Source organism: Mobula birostris, chromosome 10 (assembly GCF_030028105.1).
Source record: "Mobula birostris isolate sMobBir1 chromosome 10, sMobBir1.hap1, whole genome shotgun sequence".
In the NCBI taxonomy this organism is placed as follows: Eukaryota; Metazoa; Chordata; class Chondrichthyes; order Myliobatiformes; family Myliobatidae; genus Mobula; species Mobula birostris.
This window is the reverse complement of record NC_092379.1, coordinates 147,634,223-147,656,705: the sequence shown is the minus strand read 5'-3', so window position 1 is coordinate 147,656,705 and position 22,483 is coordinate 147,634,223. Positions and strand designations below refer to the sequence as shown.

Below are 22,483 nucleotides of genomic sequence, written 5' to 3'. Positions count from 1 at the left end.
CGGCACTCAGTTTCCGGCTGGCATTTCTGAGCACTCAGTTCAGCGGTGCAAATCCCCTCTCTCCCCAGTGTCTCATTCAGATTGATGACCTGGGTTTCCATCCCCAGGTCTACCACCGTCTGTTCCAACACCAGGAAGTTCAAATGGTATGTCGGGTCATTTTTCTCACATTGCACCAAACCCCTCCGGCCAAAAACTCCTCCACATGTGACACTTCACTTCTGTCACCTGGGCTCAGCCACTCGCCTCGCCTCATAGTCCCCCCCAGGCGAATCCAAGCTCTAGGCGGTCATCCACATATGCCAAAACTCCACACACCTTCACTTCCCCCATGGTCTTCCTCATGCCCCATGGGAAGGATGCAGGGGTTTCGGATATGCCCTTGGGCATCTTTTCGGATCGGAAGAATCCTAGGGAACTAGTAATGGCCGTCTTCGGTTCAATAGCCGCACTCCTCAGGATCTGGAAACATCCACTCCTCAGATGCAGCCCATTAAACCACATCGCATCATCCCCACACACGCTGCCTTCATCTTCCACACCGCTAGGGTCCAGTTGCCGCGACCTCTCTCTCACTGAGGTGTCTTCAGCGGTCAACTCCCCTCCCTCGTGGTAGTTCAGAGTGTCTACTAAGAGGGTCTCACCCTCAGCTACTTTCCCCCGGCTGTACCACCGCTGGGTCTCGTTTAAATTTGGTACCGGCTCAAAGCTACTACACATGTCCTCAGAAGCAACTCGACACGCTGGGTGCCCAGAAAATGCCTCCATGGCTTCCAGGGTCATTAACCAATCATCGTCTTCTGGATAACTACTGCCACTAGTACCCAAAGTCTCCGGTACCCTTGGTGTTGTCAAGGATAAATGCTTCAGACACCGGTTGTAAAATGAACTGTACAACAACTTGATCTGTGTCCCGGGGTCGTGGATGGCTTTAGCATCGCTTCCCTCTATCTGTAACAACACCCTGGGGCGTGGTCCCTCTAAGCCTTTAGGAATAGGGTCTTTTTCTTTCAGAAGTTCATTGGTACATTGCTGGGAATGTGCTTCCTCAGAGACCCCAAGCCGTTCCCCCACTGGGCCTCCACTAAGTTTCCTGACACCTCTCTGATCAGCTGAACAACTGAAGGAGAGGCTAATCCCCTGAAATGATCCCCCTGGCACTGCAAGCAATTTAGCTGCCCTCCTAGCCAGAGAAGACACACTGAAAACTTTCCCCAGTCTTTCAAATAACTGACAGCTGTCACTACGGTGTAAGTGAACCTGACAGTTCTAACACTGTCACCAGCCCACCTACTTAAACTTTCAACCAATCCCTGTCGCCCTCCCTCCACCGAGCACTGCCACTCATCTAAAAACTGAGAGATCTGCTCCGCCCCTCTTAGGGTGGACACTATCACAAACGCCAGGCGGAGCCTGCCAGAGCTAGAACATTTATTTGCACACGCTACCTCCAAATCAGACCACTCTTTCCTCTCTCTCCCAACAGCATGGACAGCCCCGAGTTCTACCTTCAACTCGTCAACGCTAGTCTGAACTCGAACAAAGACCTCACCCACCACACATACAGCAATAATCAGCAAATAACCCACAGAGACACACATTACTGATTTAAACAGGGCACCCAAACAGCATACCAGTAGATCCAATCCCGGACAAGCCCCCACAATGTAGTCCCCCTGGCCAGCCTCAGGGTTGCTCGGCTCACTGTCGTCTAGGGAAATAGCCCTCAGCCCTGGCAAACTGGGTAATAGTTTGTGTGGATGCTGTGTGATGTACCTCACCCCGCCCAAATAACAGACAATACACCAGATACGATTGAATGATTTACAGTTTATAGATATTACTGGAACTATATAATTAATAGAGAATAAAATATAAAAGGAAAATAAAAGGCGCCACTCTTATCAAAGTTCAATCTCTTCGTGAACAAACAGTTGGAGCTCAGGACCTTTCTTCTTCACCCTGTGACCCCTCGGACCACCTTGACTGGCCACCTGGGACCAACAACGGTGGTCGACCAGATGCTCCACATGAGTCAGTCTCTGTCTCCTCTCCTCGCCGAACGCCCTGCTTGGGGTCTGACCCCGTTAGCGGACATCACAGCACCTGGTCCATCCTCTGTCTCTCTCTCCCACTTTCTCCCCCAAAACCCCACACATACAATATCCTCAGATACACCAAAAACATAACAACTATCCCAATTGGTTCGTAATGTCTTCTTATCACAGCCTAACCCAAAACAAGCTGCTAGCGCAAGAACTTTCTCAGTGTTTAACATAACAAAGAAGCATTCCCAAGTATAATATAACAAAGAAGCCATTTTAATTAGCCTACGCAGTAACATAAAAGACGAAACCCCCTTACATTAAAAAAAGGTGAGGTAGTGTCCAAAGATTCAATGTCCATGGCAGAGGGGAAGAAGCTGTTCCTGAATCGCTGAGTGTGTGCCTTCAGGCTTCTGTACCTCCTACCTAACAGAGAAACATAGGAAACCTACAGCACAATACAGTTCCTTCGCCCACAAAACTGTGCCAAACATGTCCTTACCTTAGAACTACCTAGGCTTACCCATAGCCCTATATTTCTCTCAGCTCTATGTCGCCATCCAGGAGTCTCTTAAAAGACTCTATTGTATCCGCCTCCACCACCGCCGCTGGCAGCCCATTCCACGCACTCACCACTCTCTGCGTAAAAAACTTATCCCTAATATCTCTGTACCTACTTCCAAGCACCTTAAAACTATGCCCTCTCATGCTAGCCATTTCAGCCCTGGGAAAAAGCCTCTGACTATCCACACGATCAATGCCTCTCATTATCTTGTACACCTCTATTGTGTAACCTCTCATCCTCCATCGCTCCAAGGAGAAAAGGCTGAGTTCACTCAACCTATTCTCATAAGGTATGCTCCCCAATCCAGGCAACATCCTTGTAGATCTCCTCTGCACCCTTTCTATGGTTTCCATGTCCTTCCTGTACTGAGGCGACCAGAATTGAGCACAGTTCTCCAAGTGAGGTCTGACCAGGGTCCTGTATAGCTGGACATTACCTCTTGGCTCTTAAACTCAATACCACAATTGATGAAGGCCAATGCACTGTATGCCTTCTTAACCACAGAGTCAACCTGTGCAGCTGCTTTGAGTGCCCTATGGACTCGGACCCCAAGATCCCTTTGATCCTCCACACTGCCAAGAGTCTTACCATTATTGCTATATTCTGCCATCATATTTGACCTATTAAACTGAACCACCTCACACTTATCTGGGTTGAACTCCATCTGCCACTTCTCAGTACGGTCTTGCATCCTATCAATGTCCTGCTGTAACCTCTGACAGCCCTCCACACTATCCACAACATCCCCAACCTTTGTATCATCAGCAAATTTACTAATCCATAACTGCACTTCCTCATGCAGGTCATTTATAAAAACCATGAAGAGTTCCCAGAACAGATCCCCGAGGCACACCACTGGTCACCGGCCTCCATGCAGAATATGACCCATCCAGAACCACACTTTGCCTTCTGTAGGCAAGCCAGTTCTGGATCCACAAAGCAATGTCCCCTTGGATCTCATGCCTCCTTACTTTCTCAATAAGCTTTGTATGGGGTACCTTATCAAATGCCTTGCTGAAATCCATATACACTACATCTACTGCTCTACCGTCATCAATGTGTTTAGTCACATCCTCAAAAAATTCAATCAGGCTTGTAAGGCACGACCTGCCTTTAACAAAGCCATGCTGACTATTCCTAATCATATTATACCTCTCCAAATGTTCACAAATCCTGCCTGATCGTAACAGTGAGAAAAGGGCATGCCCTGGGTGCTGGAGGTCCTTAATAATGGATGCTGCCTTTCTGAGACACCGCTCCCTAAAGATGATAATCATCCTCACTGTCCAGTACACCCCAATCTTGGTGTCATCCACAAATGTGCTGATCCATTTAATCACATTATCATCCAGATCACTGGCCACAGGTCTCCGGTCAGGGAGGCAACCATCTACTACCACTCTCTGGCTTCTCCCGCAAAACTAATGTCTGCAGTGTCTAGACGTATACAACATTATGAGGGTATAGATAGGATAAATGCAAACAGAGGTTTTCCACTGAGGTTGGGTGAGACTAGAACTAGAGGTCATGTGTTAAGGGTGAAAGGAGAAATGTTTAAGGGGAACCTGAGGGGGAAATTCTTCACTCAGAGAGTGGTGGGAGTGTGGAATGAGCTGCCAGTGGAAGTGGTGATGTGGGTTTGATTTTAATATTTAAGAGAAATTGGATATGTGGACTGGGGGGTTATGGAGGGCTATGATCTAGGTGCAAGTTGATGGGACTGGGCAGACTAGATGGGTCGAAGCAGCTCTTTTCTGTGCGGCAGTTTTCTATGACTGCATTATCGTTTGAGTACAATAATGATTCCTGTAGTGCCCCTCCCTCAGTACTACTGAAGGCTCCCAGAAGGCTGTGGAGGTCAGGTCTCTGGATGCTTTCAAGAAAGAGATGGATAGGGCTCTTAAATATAGCGGAATCAAAGGTTATGGGGATAAGGCAGGAACTGGATATTGATAGTGGATGATCAGCCATGATCACAGTGAATGGCGGTGCTGGCTCGAAGGGCCGAATGGCCTACTCCTGCACCTATTGTCTATTGCTTCACAGTTTGACCCTCCCTCACTTCCTGCCCCTGTTCTCCATTGTCAGATTGAAGTCGGCATGGAGTTGAGGGCTGGGGTGGACTTTGTGCTCCTGCTGTTGAGCCGACTGTCCTCCTGTGGGTCTATCCCAGGGGTTGGCTGTAGGGGAGGTGAGGGCCCCTCAGCCGCTGTACCCTACCGGGCAGCGACTGTGGAGAGAGAACCCGTCTACGTTTCCACTAACTTGACTGTCCCGGCCCGAACGGTAACTGTGTCCCTCTCCACAGACGCTGATCGACCCCTGACTTTTCTCTTTGTTCGCTCTCGAACAGCTCCGCAAAATTCCCAAACGGGGGTGAATCAGTGGGTGGGGTAAGTGGGGTGCATGGTGATGTGGGTGAAGGGTGGGATGGCGGGGGTTGTTAGTGGGAGGTGGTTAGACTGAGTTTGGCAGCTGGAGCGGCAGGGTATCCGGAACCAATGGAGGGGAGCGGGTGGGGATACATCGCCGGCGGCCGGTGTTAATGTCTGATTCCGAGAGAAAACGCGGGCGGGGGTCGGTGCCAATCCCCCTATCCCCCGTGACCCGACCCCAAACTGCAGCCCGTCCTTCGTTGCCTTGGTAACGAGGCCCCCACCCCCCAGTACTTTACAGAAAGTTAATGTCGGTGGGAGTGTGCCCCGCGGGTTATGATCATTCCCTTCCGTCCTTCGAGGCTCCTAACCCAGGAGCCATGTCCGTGGCGGGGTCACGGGCGGCAGTTCGCTCTAACGGTCGGACAGTGAGTGCGAACGGCAGGAATGCGGCCCCGACCAATCGCCGGCTCCCTCGATCCGAATACCTAAAATGGGCAACTCACTATTGGGGAGGATTAAAGGTTTTGTCAGAAGGTTCCCGGTATTAATAGGGTCTCTGCCCGGGACAGGGGTGGAGAGAGACTCCGCTATCACCGAGACCATGGCTTTCCAAAGGCATTCAGGTAGCGCAGCCGCGGTGCTCGCTGATCCACATGGCGAGTTCTGTTCGCACCCTAGGGTGTCCGCAGGGCGCATCTCTATTCGCACCCCAGGGTGGCCGCAGGACGCATCTCTGTTCGCACCCTAGGGTTTTCGCCTTGTTTTCGTGTCAGGCAATGCTTGGGGTTTGTACACTTCCTGCCCCGTCCACCACACCTTTATCCGGCGTTAACTGTCCGTGCTCGGTCTTCGGTGGAGTCAGTCACACACACTGACTCCCACCCTGCGTGATGCTTGCAGCCTGCGACCCCGGGCAGACGCGGAGCGCGGAGGGAAGAGGGGTGGGTGAAAGGGGAGAGAGAAGGGGCAAAAGAGATGTGATAGATTGTGTGAAAGTTCCTCAAAACTCAGTGGACCCGTTCCCCCAGTATGCGTGTGTGTGTGACCGATCCTGGGACGTTGTCAGTTCAATGGTCGCTGGGATTAGACCGGCGTGTGGCCGAGCCCTCTCCCGGGTCCGCTGTGGAACCCAGCGTTATGTTCACAGCAAACTTCCGAGGCAACGGGACTCTGTGCACCATGTATAAAATGTGTCCTCTGCAATTCATGTAGAGAATTATTTATTCTCTGTGCCCGTGAATTATTTATTTATGTGTCTGTCTGTTTGTCCGCTTATTTATTAATTATTTTTATAGTATTTGCAGTTTATCTTCTTTTGCACATTGGTTCTTTGTCGATCTTTATTTATGAAGCTTTTATCAACACTATTGTGTTTCTTTGTATTTACTGTGAACGCCCGCAAGACAATGATCTCAGGATTGTACATGGTGGCCATTGTCTACTTTGAACCGGGCCATTGAACACCGCATGCCCGCCAACGCCAGAAGGTGAACAGCGGAAACCGAGCGGAGAAAGTTTCACTTTCCTTAAGTCCTGAAGAAGGGTCTCGGCCCGAAACGTCGACTGTTTATTCATTTCTATAAATGCTGCCTGACCTGCTGAGTTCCTCCAGCGTTTTATATGATCGACAGAGAAAACATTTTGTCAGTTCTCCCCGTTTCCGTATCCAACCGTCACCCCTCAGATTCTCCCCACCTTTTGTGCCCTTTCCCATCACCCCCTCCAGCATCAAACTTGTGTCTCTTGCCCCTCACACGTGCTTCGCCCCCTGATCCCCTTCCCGACCTGGTACCATTATCACTTCCCTTGTCTCGACATCTTACCTACCCGGCTCCGTCCATCTCCCCTCCTTCTCTTACCCTTGTCTGCTTCTACCTGCCTCTCTCTCCCAACTGGCCTCCCCACCACTCCGACCCTCATGGCCAGCATCTGCAGCCCGTTCTGTCCCCCTCCCCCAACCGCCCCATCTCAGTCCACCGTCCCTGCTGTTCATCCTCCCCCCACTGGCCATCTCCAAGGACTCAAACCGAAAGGGTTACCTCTCTCTCTTCCCCGCGGGTGCCGCTTCTCTGCAACGTTCGCATTCGTTTCGAGAGGACGAGAATATAAAAGCAAGGGTGTAATGCCGAGACTTTATAAGGCTGCATTTGGAGTATTGTGACAGAACTTGGGCTCCTTATTTAAGAAAAGACGTGCTGGCGTTGGAGGGGGTCTGGAGGGCGATTCGTGAGAATGATTATAGGGAATGATGGGTTCAGGTTTAAAGAGTATTTGATGGTTCTGGACCTGTACTCGCTGGAGTTTAGGAGTTTAGAAGTTTAGAAGAATGGGAGGGGGGGGGGTGGTGATCTCATTGAACATTGAAAGGCCTAGATAGAGTGGATGTGGAGAGGATGTTCCCTGCAGTAAGCAGTCCAGAGCGCGCAGCAACAGAATAGAGGGACAACCACTTAGCACAGAGATAATTACCCAATTTCCCTCGGGATCAATAAAGTCTGTCTATCTATCTATCTATATATATATATATAGGAATTTCTTCAGCCAGACGGTGATGAACTTCTGGGATTCATCGCCACAGACGCCTGTGGAGGTCAAATCACCGGGTATATTTAAAGTGGAGGTTGATAGATTCTTGATTGGTCAGGTGCAAAAGATTATTGGGAGAAGGCAGAAGAATGGGGCTGAAAAGGATAATAAATTAGCTATTACGGAAAAGCGGAGCAGACTCGATGGGCCGAATGGCCCACTTCTCCTCCTAAGTCTTATGGGCTTATGGAATTGCTGCATTGAACCAGATTCAGAACAGAATTAGGTTTAACATCACTGACTAAAATTACTATACATTATAAAATAAGTAAGTACTATACAAGAAAAGAATACTAACAAGGTGGTGTTCACGGAGGTTTATAAATCTGCCGGCGTTCCTGAAACGTTGAATGTGGGTCTTCAAGCTCCTGTAGCTTCTCCTCCGTGTTAACAATGAGAAGGGGTCACGTCCTGGGTGAGGAGGGTGGCCATCTGCTTGAGGAAGGGGGATAATTCTGGTGAGAGGGGCGGGGATGGCCGAGGATGGTGGGTAGGGGCGAATCCTTGTTTAGATGCGGGAGGGGTGGGGTGGGGTGGGGAGAGTGCAAGCTCGATGCGGGAGCTAGGGATATGATGGCAACAGAGAGGGAGACGCAGAGTTAAAGCAATCCGTGAGTTACTTGGTCCCCGTTGTTAAACTCTGGGTGGTATTTCTACTGGCAGCCGTATCCACGATCACCAAATATTACATCTGTTTTATGTCATTTCAAACTCATAAACCGCGAGAACATTTAATCTCCTGCCGATTCGCGTAAAAACAAACACAGGAGAAGGAACTCCACGTCTGCAGAACTGCAGCGAAGGTTAGGCGCTTTGCATTCATTTCTTTTCCTTACGGGAATCTGTTAGTAATCAATTAATTTATGTATGACCTGGCCGCTGCTGGCAATAAACAGAATAAGTTTCATAAAGCAAGAAGAGTGAAATAACGAGGAACAGCTCAGCTACAGAAACAACGGTAGTGTAGATCCAAACTACGGTCTGGAGTAAGGGCGTCGCTCCGCGGGGCTCAGTCGTTGGGTGCTCACACTGCGGGTGTTCGGTGTGTGTGTGGGTGCTCACACTGCGGGTGTTCGGTGTGTGTGTGGGTGCTCACACTGCGGGTGCTCGGTGTGTTCGTGGGTGCTCACACTGCGGGTGCTCGGTGTGTTCGTGGGTGCTCACACTGCAGGTGCTCGGTGTGTTCGTGGGTGCTCACATTGCGGGTGCTCGGTGTGTGGGTGCCCGGTGTGTTCGTGGGTGCTCACACTGGGTGTTCGGTGTGTTCGTGGGTGCTCACACTGGGTGTTCGGTGTGTGTGTGGGTGCCCACACTGTGGGTGTTTGGTGTGTTTGTGGGTGCCCACACTGTGGGTGTTTGGTGTGTTTGTGGGTGCCCACACTGTGGGTGTTCGGTGTGTTTGTGGGTGCTCACACTGTGGGTGTTCGGTGTGTTTGTGGGTGCCCACACTGTGGGTGCTAGCTATCGGGAAGCTGATAATGTTAGCGGCAGGAATCAGGCATTGTTTTTGCTCTAATCACATCCTGGTTTTCAGAAGTATGTGAGTCACTTGAGAATTGAATTAATGTTTTCTACATGAAGTAATAGCAGCTTTTAGCACCAAATTTATCTCATCCTAACATTGCGAGAGATGAGTGAGTTCAGGTTAACCCTTGCTTCCCTGACCCATTCCCTCACCCGCTGTGTGCAAGTAACATTCTGCTTCCAGACTTTACCTCCAGAAATATTGATGCTGCATCCAAAACTGTTTACCAGTAATCCTTAACCCACAGACTGAACCCCTCAAGAGCCCTCTTTGTGCAGCTGACAGAGATTAATTTGTCTTAAATCAGTCATGTAGTTTCCTGGCAATATGTTCACAATGTGCATTTAGATCTGTATTTGTGCTCGCACTTCAGGGGTGCAGGGGCTATGTATGTGTGTGTGTCTAGGGACTCCAGGATTTGAACAGTATCTGTTAGATCTATATAGGTGTGTGCATTTCAGCGTTGCAGGGGCATGTGTGCCCGTACCTTTTGTCTAAATGTATATCTGTGTCTGTGTGCATGTCTGTATATGTGCCTGTTTCTGAGTGCATGAGCGTGTCTGTGTGTGTGTGTGTCTCGGTGTATCTGTCTGTGTGGGAGTGCGTCTCTGTGTGTATCTGTGTGTGTATGCGTATCTCTGTGTGTGTGTCTGTGTGTCTGTCTGTCTGTGCACCTGTCTGTATGCATGTGTGCCTGTCTGTCTGCATCTGTGTGTTTGTGTCTGTCTGTCTCTGTGTGTGGATATGCTTTTGTGTATGTGTGCGTGTCTGAGTGTGTGCGTCTCTACCTGTCTACATGTCTGTGTGTTTGTGTGTGTCTTTCTCTGTTTGTCCATTGTGTGTATGTATGTCTGTGTGTGTTTGTATGTGTTTCTCTGTGTCAGTGTGTGTGTCTATGTGTGTGTACACCTGTGTGTCTGTCTGTGTACCTGTGTGTCTGTGTGTGTTTGCCTGTCTGTGTGTGTATGTGTGTTTGTGTGCATGTGTCTGTCTGTGTGTCTATGTGCGCCTGTGTCTGTGTTTCTTAGTGTATGTGTGTGCGCCTGTGTGAGTGTGTGTGTCTATGTGTGTGTGTTTGTGTCTATCAATGCATTTTTCTGTGTCTGTGTTTCTGTGTGCATCTGTCAGTCTGTGTGTGTCTTTGTGTGTGACTGTGGCTGCGTGTTTGTCTGTGTGTCTATGTGTCTATGCACACCTGTGTCTGTGTTTGTGTGTGTGTCTGTCTGTCTGAGTATGTGTGTATGTATGTCTGTGTGCCTGTGTGAGTGTATGATTCTATGTGTGTGTGCGTGCATGCATATGTGTCTGTGTGCATCTGTCAGTCTCTGTGTGTCAGTGCATGTGTGTGTGGGGGGATATGTATTTCTATGTGTGTGTCTATTTTTTTCTGTGTATGTCTGTCTCTGTGTGTGTGTATGTGTTTATGTGTGTTTGTGTCTGTCTGTGTGTGTCTTTGTGCATCTGTCTGTGTCTGTACACGTGTCTGTATGTGTTTATGTGTGTTTGTGTCTGTCTGTGTGTGTCTTTGTGCATCTGTCTGTGTCTGTACACGTGTCTGTATGTGTTTCTGTGTGTCTGTGTATGCCTGTGTGTGTCTGTGTAAGTGTGTGTTTGTCCGTCTCTCTGTATGTGTGTGTGCCTGTGTGTCTGTATGCATGTGTGCCTGTCTGTCTGCATCTGTGTGTTTGTGTCTGTCTGTCTGTGTGTGTGTGGATATGTTTTTGTGTGTGTGTCTCTACCTGTCTATGTATGTCTGTCTGTGTGTTTGTGTGTGTGTCTTTCTCTGTTTGTCCATTGTGTGTGTGTTTGTATGTGTTTCTCTGTGTGTGTGTATGTGTGTGTTTGTATGTGTTTCTGTGTCAGTGTGTGTGTCTATGTGTGTGTGTGTATACAGCTGTCTGTGTACCTGTGTGTTTGTTTCTGTGTGTGTTTGCCTGTCTGAGAATGTCTGTGTGTGTGCATATATATGTGTGTCTGTTCGTGTGCCTGTGTGTGTGTCTCTCTCTCTCTCTCTCTCTCTCTCTCTGTCTTTGTGCGTCTGTCTGTGTCTGTGTGTGCATGTTTGTGTATGTGTTTCTGTGTGTGTGCGCGTGTGTGTGTGTCTGTGTGTCTCTGTGTGTCTGTGTATGCCCATATGTGCGTCTGTGTGTGTGTCTGTTTGTGGGTGTGTGTATCTGTGTGCATGTGTCTGCCTTTCTGTGTGTATGTGGCTGTGTGTGTCTGTCTGAGTGTGTGTGTATGTGAGTGTCTGTGTCTGTCAGTGTGTCTGTGTGCATCTGAGTCTCTGTGTCTTTGTGTGTGCCTGTGGCTCTATGTGTGTGTGTATGTCTGTGTGTCTATGTGCGCCTGTGTGTTTGTGTATGCGTGTGTGTGTATCTGAGTGTGTATATGCGTGTGTATATGTGCCTGTGTGAGTGTGTGTCTGTGTATATCTGCATGTGTCTGTGTGACTGTGTGTTTGTCTGTGTGGGTGGGTATGTGTCTATGTGCACCTGGGTCTTGTTTCTTAGTGTGTGTGTGTGTGTCTATGTGTGTGTGTTCCTGTGTCTGTCAATGTGTTTTTCTGTGTCTGTGTTTCTGTGTGCATCTGTCAGTCTGTGTCTTTGTGTGTGCCTGTGGCTGCGTGTTTGTATGTGTCTGTCTATGTGCACCTTTGTCTATGTTTGTGTGTGTGTGTCTGAGTATGTGTGTATGTACGTCTGTGTGCCTGTGTGAGTGTATGAGTCTGTGTGTGTGTGCCTGTGTCTGTGTGTGTGCATGCATATGTGCCTGTGTGCATCTGTCAGTCTCTGTGTGTCTTTGTGTGCGTGTGCCTGTGATTGTGTGTGTCAGTGCCTGTGTGTGTGTGTGGGGGGGGTATGTATTTCTATGTGTGTGTCTATTTTTCTGTGTATGTCTGTCTCTGTGTGTGTGTTTATGTGTGTCTGTGTGTCTTTGTGCATCTGTCTGTGTACATGTGTCTGTATGTGTTTCTGTGTGTGTGTCTCTGTGTATGTGTGAGTGTGTGTGTCTGTGTTTATGTGTGTCTGTGCATGTGTGTGTGTGTTTGTGGCTGTGTGTCTGGCTGTGTGTCTATGTGCGCCTGTGTCTGTTTGTGTGTGCATGCATGTCTGTCTGTGTGTGTGTCTCTGTGTATGTGTGAGTGTGTGTGTCTGTGTTTATGTGTGTCTGTGCATGTGTGTGTGTGTTTGTGGCTGTGTGTCTGGCTGTGTGTCTATGTGCGCCTGTGTCTGTTTGTGTGTGCATGCATGTCTGTCTGTGTGTGTGCCTGTGTGAGTGTGTGTATTTGAGTGTGTGTCTATGTGTGTGTGCGTGCGCATGCATCTGTCAGTCTTTGTGTGTGTCTGTGGCTGTGTGTGTGTGCCTGTGTGTTTGTGTATGCATGTGTCTGTGTATATGTGTCTTTATGTGTGTCTGTGTACCACTGTCTGTGTTTGTGTGTGCATCTGCCTCTGTGTGTGTGTGTGTGTGTGTTTGTATGAGCGTGTGTCTATGTGTGTGTGTGTGCCTGTCTCTGTATCTGTCAATATATTTTTGTGTGCATGTGTGTCTGTGTGCATCTGTTAGTCTCTGCGTGTCTTTGTGTGTGCCTGTGAGTGTGTGTGTGGCTGTGTCTGTGTGTATGTGTGTCTCTGTGTCTGTGTGCATCTGTCAGTCTCTGTGTCTATTTGCGTGTGTGTGTGTATGGGTGTCTGTGGGTGTCTGTGTCTGTTTGTATGTGTGTCTGTCTGAATGTGTGTGTCTCCCCCTGTGTTTGTCAGTGTGTGTGTCTGTGTGTACATGTGTGTCTGTCTCTGCATGTGTGTGTATCTGTGTGTCTATGTAGATCTGTTTCTCTGTGTGTGTATGGTGTGTGTGTCTGCCTGTCAGTGTGCATGTGTGTGTGTATGTCTGTGTGTGTGTGCCTGTGTATGTGTCTGTGTGTGTATGTGCATCAGTGTGTGTCTGTCAGCCTCTGTCTGTGTCTGTGTATCTGTGTGTGTGTGTGTGTTTCTGTATGTGTGTCTGTGATTGTGTGTAGGTGTGTCTGTGTGTATCTGTCTTTCTATGTGTGTATGTCTGTCTCTCTGTCCATGCGTGAAATGCATATTAGGGACTCTGGTATTCGTGTGTGTGTGCATGTCGGGGTGAATAAGTAAACATACATACATGTACAACTTGCATATGTGTGCTTGTGTATCGATTTGTGTTTACCTCTGCTCATGTCAACATGTACTGTATGTGCCCATATGCCTATGCACGTATGTTGTCACACATTTCTGTGCTCTGGTGTGCGTACGTGTGTCCAGGCATGTTGTGTGTGCACAAGCCTATCTGGGTGGCAGCAGGACAGGGTGATCTCACTCTCCTGGTCCCTTGCTCACTCCTAAATGTCAGTCTTCTTGAACTTACGTTATTGTTTGTGGTGATATGACTCGGTGCTGTGTGGGAGTTGTGTTGGTCCAGAGGAAGGTTGTTTTGTTCAGTGGTATACGTGCGAATGGCAATAAACTGAGTTATCCTGTTTGTCTTGTGTGCACAGGGCCATACTTCCGGTACCAGGAGCGGACCATGAGTGAGCAAAACAACTGCCACCACTGCAAGAAGTCCCTGCAGGGACAGAAGTTCATTGAGAAGGACAAGCTCCTCTGCTGCGTCAGCTGTTATGAGAAATTCATCGCCAACACCTGTGCCGAATGCAGGAAGCCTATTAGCTGCGGCTCCAAGGTGGGCGGACTCGGGCGGGGTAGGACGAATGGCATCACCTGACCCCCCCCAACCCCCCGCCCATTGGCTTATTATTGTCCCATGTACCGAGATACAGTGAAAAGCTTGTCTTGCACACTGTTCGTATAGATCAGATCATTACTGTGTCAAACAGTAACAGAATGCAGCATAAAGTGTTATGGTTACAGAGGAATTGCAGAGCAGTGCAGGCAGACAATAAAGTGCAAGGCCATTTACGAGGTGAATAAACTGACCCTCTCTGTCAGCTGACCAACTGCATTGCATGATCATAACTACTGTGTTTGTGCTGTGTGCTACCGGTACTGTGCTTTGCACCTTGGCTGCAAAGGGCCGCTGTTTCATTTGGTGATATTCATTGTTTGGTTGAATGCCAATTAGATCTCAGCTTCAACTTGAGCCTTCAATTATCCCAATCACTGACCATCCTTTCCTTCTCCAGGATTTCTCTTCCCCTGGGAAATTCCCACAGATTCAGGACTCTTCTGTCTCCCGGGTATCACCTTCCCAATCCCAATCGTAACAATTTGTTGTGGGACAGTTTCTGCTTCATTCAGCCTGCCCCTCCTGGCGTTGCTGTCCTCCATCCACCATCTACCCTGCTTGCTGCTGGACACATGCAACCTATTCACTGCCACCTTATTTCTCAGGTATCCATAGGCTGGGGATAGGAATTGGGTATGCAGTGCTTACAGGTGAGCGGGGAAGCAATAGTGAGTAGATTCTCAAGTTACAGGAAATGCAAGAAGCCTAATGTTAGTTATTGGAATATAGTCACACAGGTGTACACACACACACACACACACACACACACCCCTACAGTGACTGTATCTGACTCCACAACCTCCTCTGGCAAGGAAACCCATGTATCAACCACCCTGTAAAGCATTCATATCCCCTTTAAATCCCATTCCTCACACCTTAAGCCTAAACTGTTTCCTCATGGAAAAGAATTCTATTTACCTACCCTGTCTAATAATATATACATTTATATACTTCTATCAGGGGGTCCTAATGATTTTGTGCAGGTGGCTCTGATGTTTTGTGTGTGTGGCTTGGATGTTTTAGATAGATAGATAGATAGATACTTTATTGATCCCAAAGAAAATTAGTGTCAAAGTAGCATTACAAATGCAGATATACAAATATTAGAAGTAGGAAAGTACAAAAAAAATTAAGTTGCCTTAAGAAGAGATGTATAAGATTTACAAGTCAAAGATTACAAGATTAGAGTGATTGAGAAAGACAATATAAGATCAAAGGAGCAGAATTTTCAATCCATCTGCGTAGAGATTAGGAATAGTAAAGGGAAAAAAGTCACTGGTGAGAGATGTCTATTGGCCACCGCATAGTAATGTTACAGTGGCACAGGCAATAAACAGGAATATCTGAGGCATGTAAGAATGGAACAGCAGTTATCATGGAGGACCTTAACTTGCACATAGACTGGGTGAATCAGGTCGGTCAAGGCAGTCTTGAGGTGGACTTCACAGAATGCATCCTTGATGGCTTTCTTGAACAACATAATACTGAACCTACAAGGGAACGTGCTGTCTTAGATCTAGTCCTGTACAATGAGACAGGTAGAATTAGGGATCCTCTTGGAAAGAGTGATCACAGTGTGATTGAGTTTACCATACAAATGGAGGATGCAGTAGTTCAAAGGAAAACTGGTGTATTCTCCCTAAACAATAGAGGCTTCAATGGGATGAGGAATTTGGCTGGTGTAGACTGGGAACACATGGTGGGGTGATTGAGGGACAATAGAATGCTTTTAATGAGATTTTTCCATGGTGCTCAACAAAAGTATATTCCAGTTAAAAGGCAGGACAGTAGGGGTGGGAAGAGCCAGCCTTGGGTAACTAAGGAAATAAAGGAAGGCATCAAACTAAAAGCTTGTGTGTATAAAGTCACCAAGAGTAGTGGGAAACTGGAAGATTGGGGAAAACTTTAAAAAGCAGCAAAGAACCACGAAGTGAGCAATAAAGAAAGGGAAGCTAGATTATGAAAATAAGCTAGCACAAAATATAAAAATGGATAGTAAAAGTTTTTATAATTATATTAAGCAGAAAAAGGTGGCTAAAGTGAATGTAGGTCCCTTGGAGGATGAGAAGGGGGAATTGATATTGGGTAATGAGGAAATAGCCGAGGCTTTGAATGACTATTTTGTGTCGGTCTTCACGGTGGAGGACACATCTAACATGCCAAAGGGAGGTGATAGAAATGGCGGAGGTTACAGCCGAGGCTTTAGTGATAATTTACCAAAATTCTCTGGACTTCGGGCAGGTCCCCGCAGATTGGAGGATGGTGAATGTCACGCCACTGTTCCAAAAAGGATGTAGGCAAAAAGCAGGTAACTACAGGCTGGTTAGTTTAACATCTGTAGTTGGGGAAAATGCTTGAATCTATCATGAAAGAAGAAATAGCGAGGCATCTGGAAGGAAATGGATCCATCAGACAGACGCAGCATGGATTCAGCAAATGTAGGTCCTGTTTGACAAACTTACTGGAGTTCTTTGAGCATATCACAGACACAGTGGATAGAGGGGAACAGATGGACAGTATTTACTTAGATTTCCAGAAGGTGTTTGATAAGGTGCTACATAAAAGACCTATCCATTAGATATGGGTACATAGAGTTGAGGCATGTATTAGCATGGATATAGGATTGGTTAATAGCAAGCAGAGAGTTGGGATACATGGGTGTTACTCTGGTTGGCAATCAGTGGTGAGCGGTGTGCCGCAGGGGTCAGTGCTGGGCCCACAACTGTCCACGATATACATTAACGATCTGGAAGAGGGGACCGAGTGTAGTGTATAGAAGTTCGCTGATGATACTAAACTGAGTCAAAAAGCAAATTGTACAGAAGATACGGAGAGTCTGCAGAGAGATATAGATAGGTTACGTGAGTGGGCAGGGGTCTGGCAGATGGAGTACAATGTTGGTAAATGTGAGGTCATCCACTTTGGAAGGAAAACTGGAAGAGCAGATTATTATTTAAATGGTAAAAAATTGCAGCATGCTGCTGTGCAGTGGGACTTGGAAGTGCTTGTGCATGAATAACAAAAGGTTGGTTTGTAGGTGCAGTGGGCTATCAAAAAAGCAAATGGAATGTTGGCCTTCGTTGCTGGTGGGATTGAATGGATGGCTCTGATACTTCAGAATCAGAATCAGGTTTATTATCACCGCCGTGTGTTGTGAAATTTGTTAACTTAGCAGCAGCAGTTCAATGCAATACATAATATAGAAGAAGAGAAAAATAAATTAATAATAAATCAATCAATCAATTGCAGTATATGTATAATGAATAGATTAAAAATTGTGCAAAGAACAGAAATAACATATATTAAAAAATTGAGGTAGTGTTCAATGTCCATCTAGGAATCGGATGGCAGAGGGAAAGAAGCTGTTCCTGAATCGCTGAGTGTGTGCCTTCAGGCTTCTGTATCTCCTACCTGATGGTAACAGTGAGAAAAGGACATGCCCTGGGTGCTGGAGGTCCTTAATAATGGACGCTGCCTTTCTGAGACACCGCTCCTTGAAGATGTCCTGGGTACTTTGTAGGCTAGTGCCCAAGATGGAGCTGTCTAGATTTACAACCCTCTGCAGCTTCTTTCGGTCCTGTGCAGTAGCCCCTCCATTACAGACAGTGATGCAGCCTGTCAGAATGCTCTCCACGGTACATCTATAGAAGTTTTTGAGTGTATTTGTTGACATGTCAAATCTCTTCAAACTCCTAATGAAGTATAGTCACTTTCTTGCCTTCTTTATAACAACATCAATATGTTGGGATCAGGTTAGATCCTCAGAGATCTTGTGTTACATACCCCGTAACAGGTTTAAAGAGCCAGCAGAAATGGAACACACCTGGAGTCTGGTCTTGCTGTTAACTAATTCTGTTTTATTAGTAACTACGCAATATAGTAATATATAACCAGGTGAATCAAACAGGTTAGCAAAATTCATGCATATATAAGTGTGGAAATATATAAAAGCCAAGCTTCTTCAAGCTTACGGGGTAAGTGGATACAGTCTTACGATGATGCGTAAATGGAGTCAGTTCAGTTCGTGTTATTGAGTTGAGTAATGGTGGAGAGAGAGATGTTGCGGTTGTCCGAGTAAGCTGATGCCATTGATCCTTTGTTGTCCTCCGAGATCCTTAAAAGTCACCGAATGTGACCACAAAAAGGAGACTGTCTTCTGTAGTGAAGCTATCAACCCAGGCAAGAGTTGGACACACTGATAACTTCCCATCGGTCACCCCTTTTCCACACTACGAGAGCCACTGATCGATCCTCTGAAACCTACTCTTCTGTGGGCACAGAAAGCTCATCAGTGTCCGAAGCCATGTGTCTGTCTAACAACCAGCTGGCCTTGTATTTATCAGAACATACCGAACACCAGCCGTCCATCAAATAACGCCATCCTCGGTCACCATGGCGACTCACGAGCCACTCATTTCTCTCTCTCTGTAAGAACTCACAAACAGGCAGCATCCTTGTATAAGTGTAAGTATGCTTTAGAGTTTGTATAAGCACCATCTCAAGGCAGGCTTTGTCCCTTTTTCTCTCTCTCTCTCTCTAACAGCTCAAACAGTCCAAAAGTCAGTCTCATTCTCCCGACGTTTCAAAGTGACAGTGCACAGAAAATATGAACCCTAGGGATACATAACACTTGACAGCCAGGAACTGGAAACTGCTCACTCTCTCTATTTCTGATCCCTCTATGAGGATTGGTTTGTGTTCCTTCATCTTACCCTTCCTGAAGTCCACAATCAGCTCTTTCGTCTTACTGACGTTGAGTGCCAGGTTGTTGCTGCAGCACCATTCCACTAGTTGGCATATCTCACTCCTGTACGCCCTCTCGTCACCACCTGAGATTCTACCTACAATGGCTGTATCATCAGCAAATTTATAGATGGTTTTAGCCACACGGTCATGTGTATACAGAGAGTAGAGCAGCGGGCTAAGCACACACCTGAGGTGCACCAGTGTTGATCGTCAGCGAGGAGGAGATGTTGTCACCAATCTGCACAGATTGTGGTCTTCCGGTTAGGAAGTCGTGGATCCAATTGCAGAGGGAGGTATAGAGGCCCAGGTTCTGTAACTTTTCAATCAGGATTGTGGGAATGATATTAAATGCTGAGCTGTAGTCGATGAACATCTTGACGTAGGTGTTTGTGTTGTCCAGGTGGTCTAAAGCTGTATGGAGAGCCATTGAGATTGTGTCTGCTGTTGAGCTATTGTGGTGATAGGCAACTTGCAGTGGGTCCAGGTCCTTACTGAGGCAGGAGTTCGGTCGACTCATGACCAACCTCTCAAAGCATTTCATCACTGTTGATGTGAGTGCTACTGGGCAATAGTCATTAAGGCAGCCCACATTATTATTCTTAGGCACTGGTATAAATGTTGCCTTTTTGAAGCAAGTGGGAACTTCTGCCTGTAGCAGTGAGAGGTTGAGAATATTCTTGAATACTCCCGGTAGTTGGCTGGCACAGGTTTTCAGAGCCTTACTAGGTACTCCATCAGGACCTTCCACCTTGCGAGGGTTCATTCTCTTTAAAGTCAGCCTAACATCGGCCTCTGAGATGGAGTTCACAGGGTCATCAGGTGCATCAGGGATTTTGTGTGGGTGGCTGTGATGTTTTGTATGGGTGGCTGTGATGTTTTGTGTGGGTGGATCTGAATTTTTGTACAGGTGGCCTTGATAACGATCCAGTAAATGGAACCAAACTGGTATCACACACAAAATGCTGGAGCAACTCATTAACTTTCACCTCTCACCCTCTAGCTTGTACACCCTCCCCTCTCCCATCTTATTATTCTGGTTTGTGCCCCTTTCCTTTCCAGTCCTGATGAAGCATTCCAAACGTCGACTGTTTATATCCCTTTATAGATGCTGCCTGACATGCAGAGTTCCTGCGGCATTTTGTGTTTGTTGCTCTGGGTTTCCAGAATCTGCAGAACTTTTGTGTTTGTAGCAACACACACAAAATGCTGGTGGACACAGTAGGCCGGACAGCGTCCACAGGAAGAAGCACAGTCGACGTTTCGGGCCGAGACCCTTCGTCAGGAGTGTTTGTAAATTGGCACAGTGGCCCCCGGAGCTGCGAATCTCCAAGAAGGGCAGATTATCGAAGATTTGTGTGTTTTAATAGAGACTGGGGAAAATCTCGCTGACTGGTTTATCTGATCACGCCACAGGCGGATCACACTCACAACAGCAGATCGAAGTTGTGTTATAAAACTCACGGTGCCCACCCTCGGCCTCTGTCTCCCTCTGCGGGAGAGACACAGGACTGCAGCGCCAAAAACATCTGGTTTGTAGAAAACAGACACAAAATGCTGGAGGAACTCAGCAGGTCAGGCAGCATCTATGGAAAAGAGTACAGTCGACGTTTCGGGCCGAAACCCTTCAGCGGGACAAGGACATTCATCAAAATCAGAATCAAGTTTAACATCACAGGCATAGGCCGTGAAATTTGTTGTTTGTGGCAGCAGTACATTACAGTGCATAGTAATAACATTATAAATTTCATTATATATATGTATATACATATCAAAGTAAGTAAGCAGTGGGAAAAGAGAACAAAATATAGTGACGTAGCGTAGATGGCTGGAGGGGAAGAAGCCGTTCCTGGAGCATTGAGTGTGGGTCTCCTTGATGGTAGCAATGAGAAGAGGGTTTGTCCTGGGCGATGGGGGCTCTCAGTGACGGATATTTAAATGATGCGGTTGGAGGACAGCGCCTCGCCTCCTGTGGGCCTTCGTCAACAGTGGAAACGCTGGAACTGGAGGCTGAGTGGAGGCAGATGGTCAGACCGGGGACTGCTTAGGTCCCGACCAGGGTGCGGCTGAGGGGAACGACTGTCTGATTTCCGAATTTACTGAGGATGGGATCGTGAGTAAGGCGTTTACAGAGTGTCTCGAAGGGCCACAGTTTCCCATTCTTACGTTGGGCCATTGCCCGGCCCGGGGGTCAGTGCCCGAACCCGGAGACGCGGATAGGCGGAAGCGCCACCGCTTCACCGTTGTCTCTGCCCCGCTCTGCAGGAACTTCATCATGAGAACAAATACTGGCACGAAGACTGCTTCCGCTGTTACCACTGCAGACGTTCCCTAGTCAACGATTCGTTCAGCATCAAGAACGGGAGGATCACCTGCGCCAAGTGTCTGCCCCGGACCGACGCGTCCACCTGCCAGAGCTGCAAGCGGGCCATCAAACCAGGTGAGTACGCATCCCTCCGCCGGCGACTCCAGCTAACAATCGGTTAACTCGCTGGTTTACCAATTAACCAGTAGGCTGTATCCCCCTCCCCCGCCCCTGATGGGTTGCGGTTCACCTGCTGTCCCTGAACTGCGGAAATGATTACGGATTCTGTCAGGTCTCCGCCCGTCGATATCGGGACCCATAACCACCCATCGCCCGTCTGCACCGGGCTCCGGGCTCCGGTCTCCCTCTACGGTTTCAAAGCCTCGGAGGTGTTGCCCTTTTCGCCCGTAGGCCAGGCCAGATCCACGGTGCAGTCATTCACCCATCGAGTCCCACCTTGCTCCCTCCCAGGAACGGCGTCAGAGCCGCTACCCCTCACCCAGACAGCTCCTTCCCGGCCGGGCACCTCACCTCGGGTGGCGTTCCCAGGCTCTCCTTGTGACCGGGCGGGCTTCCCCGTGGGTTCCGATTCGCTGCATCCACGTCCCGCAGTCGGGTTAGAGTCGGTGAGCTGGGCTCTGAGGTCGGCCACCGTGTTTGCGGATTTTTACTGAGATGAGGAGACGGGAAAGGGCAGAACGTCCCCTCCCCGAGCCCCGGAGGAACCGGACTGATCTGCTGATCTGGTGATCTTCCTACAGGGACGAAGAGCTTTGAGTACGGCGGCTCCCATTGGCATGAACGCTGCTTCACTTGTCAGCGGTGCCTGAAGGAGATCGGTACCGGCAGCTTCGTCCCGAGGGGCGACCAGATTTTCTGCGTCTCCTGCAACGAGAAGAAGTTCTCCAAACACTGCACCCACTGCAGGAAGGTAAGGGTGAGGGTGGAGGCGCCGGCCGGCGGGGCGGGGGAGCTGGTGGGGGGAAGATCGGCCAGTGACCCCCAGGACCAGAAGTGTGTCCTTTGGTCTGACCGCTGGACCCGTCCGTGATCCCTGAAGTGATGAGTGACTCCGGTAACCAGTCCACACTGCGCGTTCCCCAGTGCCGGCCAGTTGCCTCGGCTGATGGTAAATCCCTAAACCCACAAGATATAGGAGCAGTAGGACATTCGATCATGGCTGATTTATTCTTCTGCCTCCACTCTGTAAACTTTGATGCCCTGATTAATTAACAGCTTATCAACCTGTGTTGTAAATATACTCAATTAACAAAGGTTTCCACAGATTTATCATCTTCCCGCTAAAGAAATTCCTCTTACTCTCTGTTCTAAATGGATGCTCCTCTTTTCTGAGGTTATGCCCTCTGGTCCTAGGCTCCCCCGCTTTAGGAAACGTCTCCATATCCACTCCAGGCCTTTCAACATTTGATAGGATTCAATGCTAGAGAAGGGAAGGTGGGGGGGAAGAGGGAGGATGAGGAGGGTGGGAGAAGAGCGATGGTTGGGGGGGGAGAGTTGATGGAGGGGGTAAGGGTGTGGTTGAGGTGGATGGGGAGGTTTGAGGTT

The 22,483-nt window shown here is 48.2% G+C and overlaps 1 protein-coding gene across 3 annotated transcripts in view; it reads left to right on the top strand.

Annotated features, from left to right (window-relative positions):
* Positions 1-5,508: 5,508 nt before the first annotated feature.
* The window catches only part of fhl1a (four and a half LIM domains 1a), a 28,779-nt gene continuing 11,804 nt past the window's right edge, over positions 5,509-22,483 (top strand). Inside the window, exons 1-4 of one of the 3 annotated variants that reach the window (XM_072271082.1) lie at positions 5,509-5,611; positions 13,622-13,806; positions 20,878-21,052; positions 21,679-21,848. In XM_072271082.1, the coding sequence (XP_072127183.1) occupies positions 5,590-5,611; positions 13,622-13,806; positions 20,878-21,052; positions 21,679-21,848 (552 nt within the window). In that variant the 5' untranslated portion in view covers positions 5,509-5,589. Of the gene's footprint in view, positions 5,612-8,192; positions 8,378-8,444; positions 8,533-13,621; positions 13,807-20,877; positions 21,053-21,678; positions 21,849-22,483 lie in introns of those variants that run through there. The other 2 variants (XM_072271083.1, XM_072271085.1) reach the window with 2 other exon arrangements.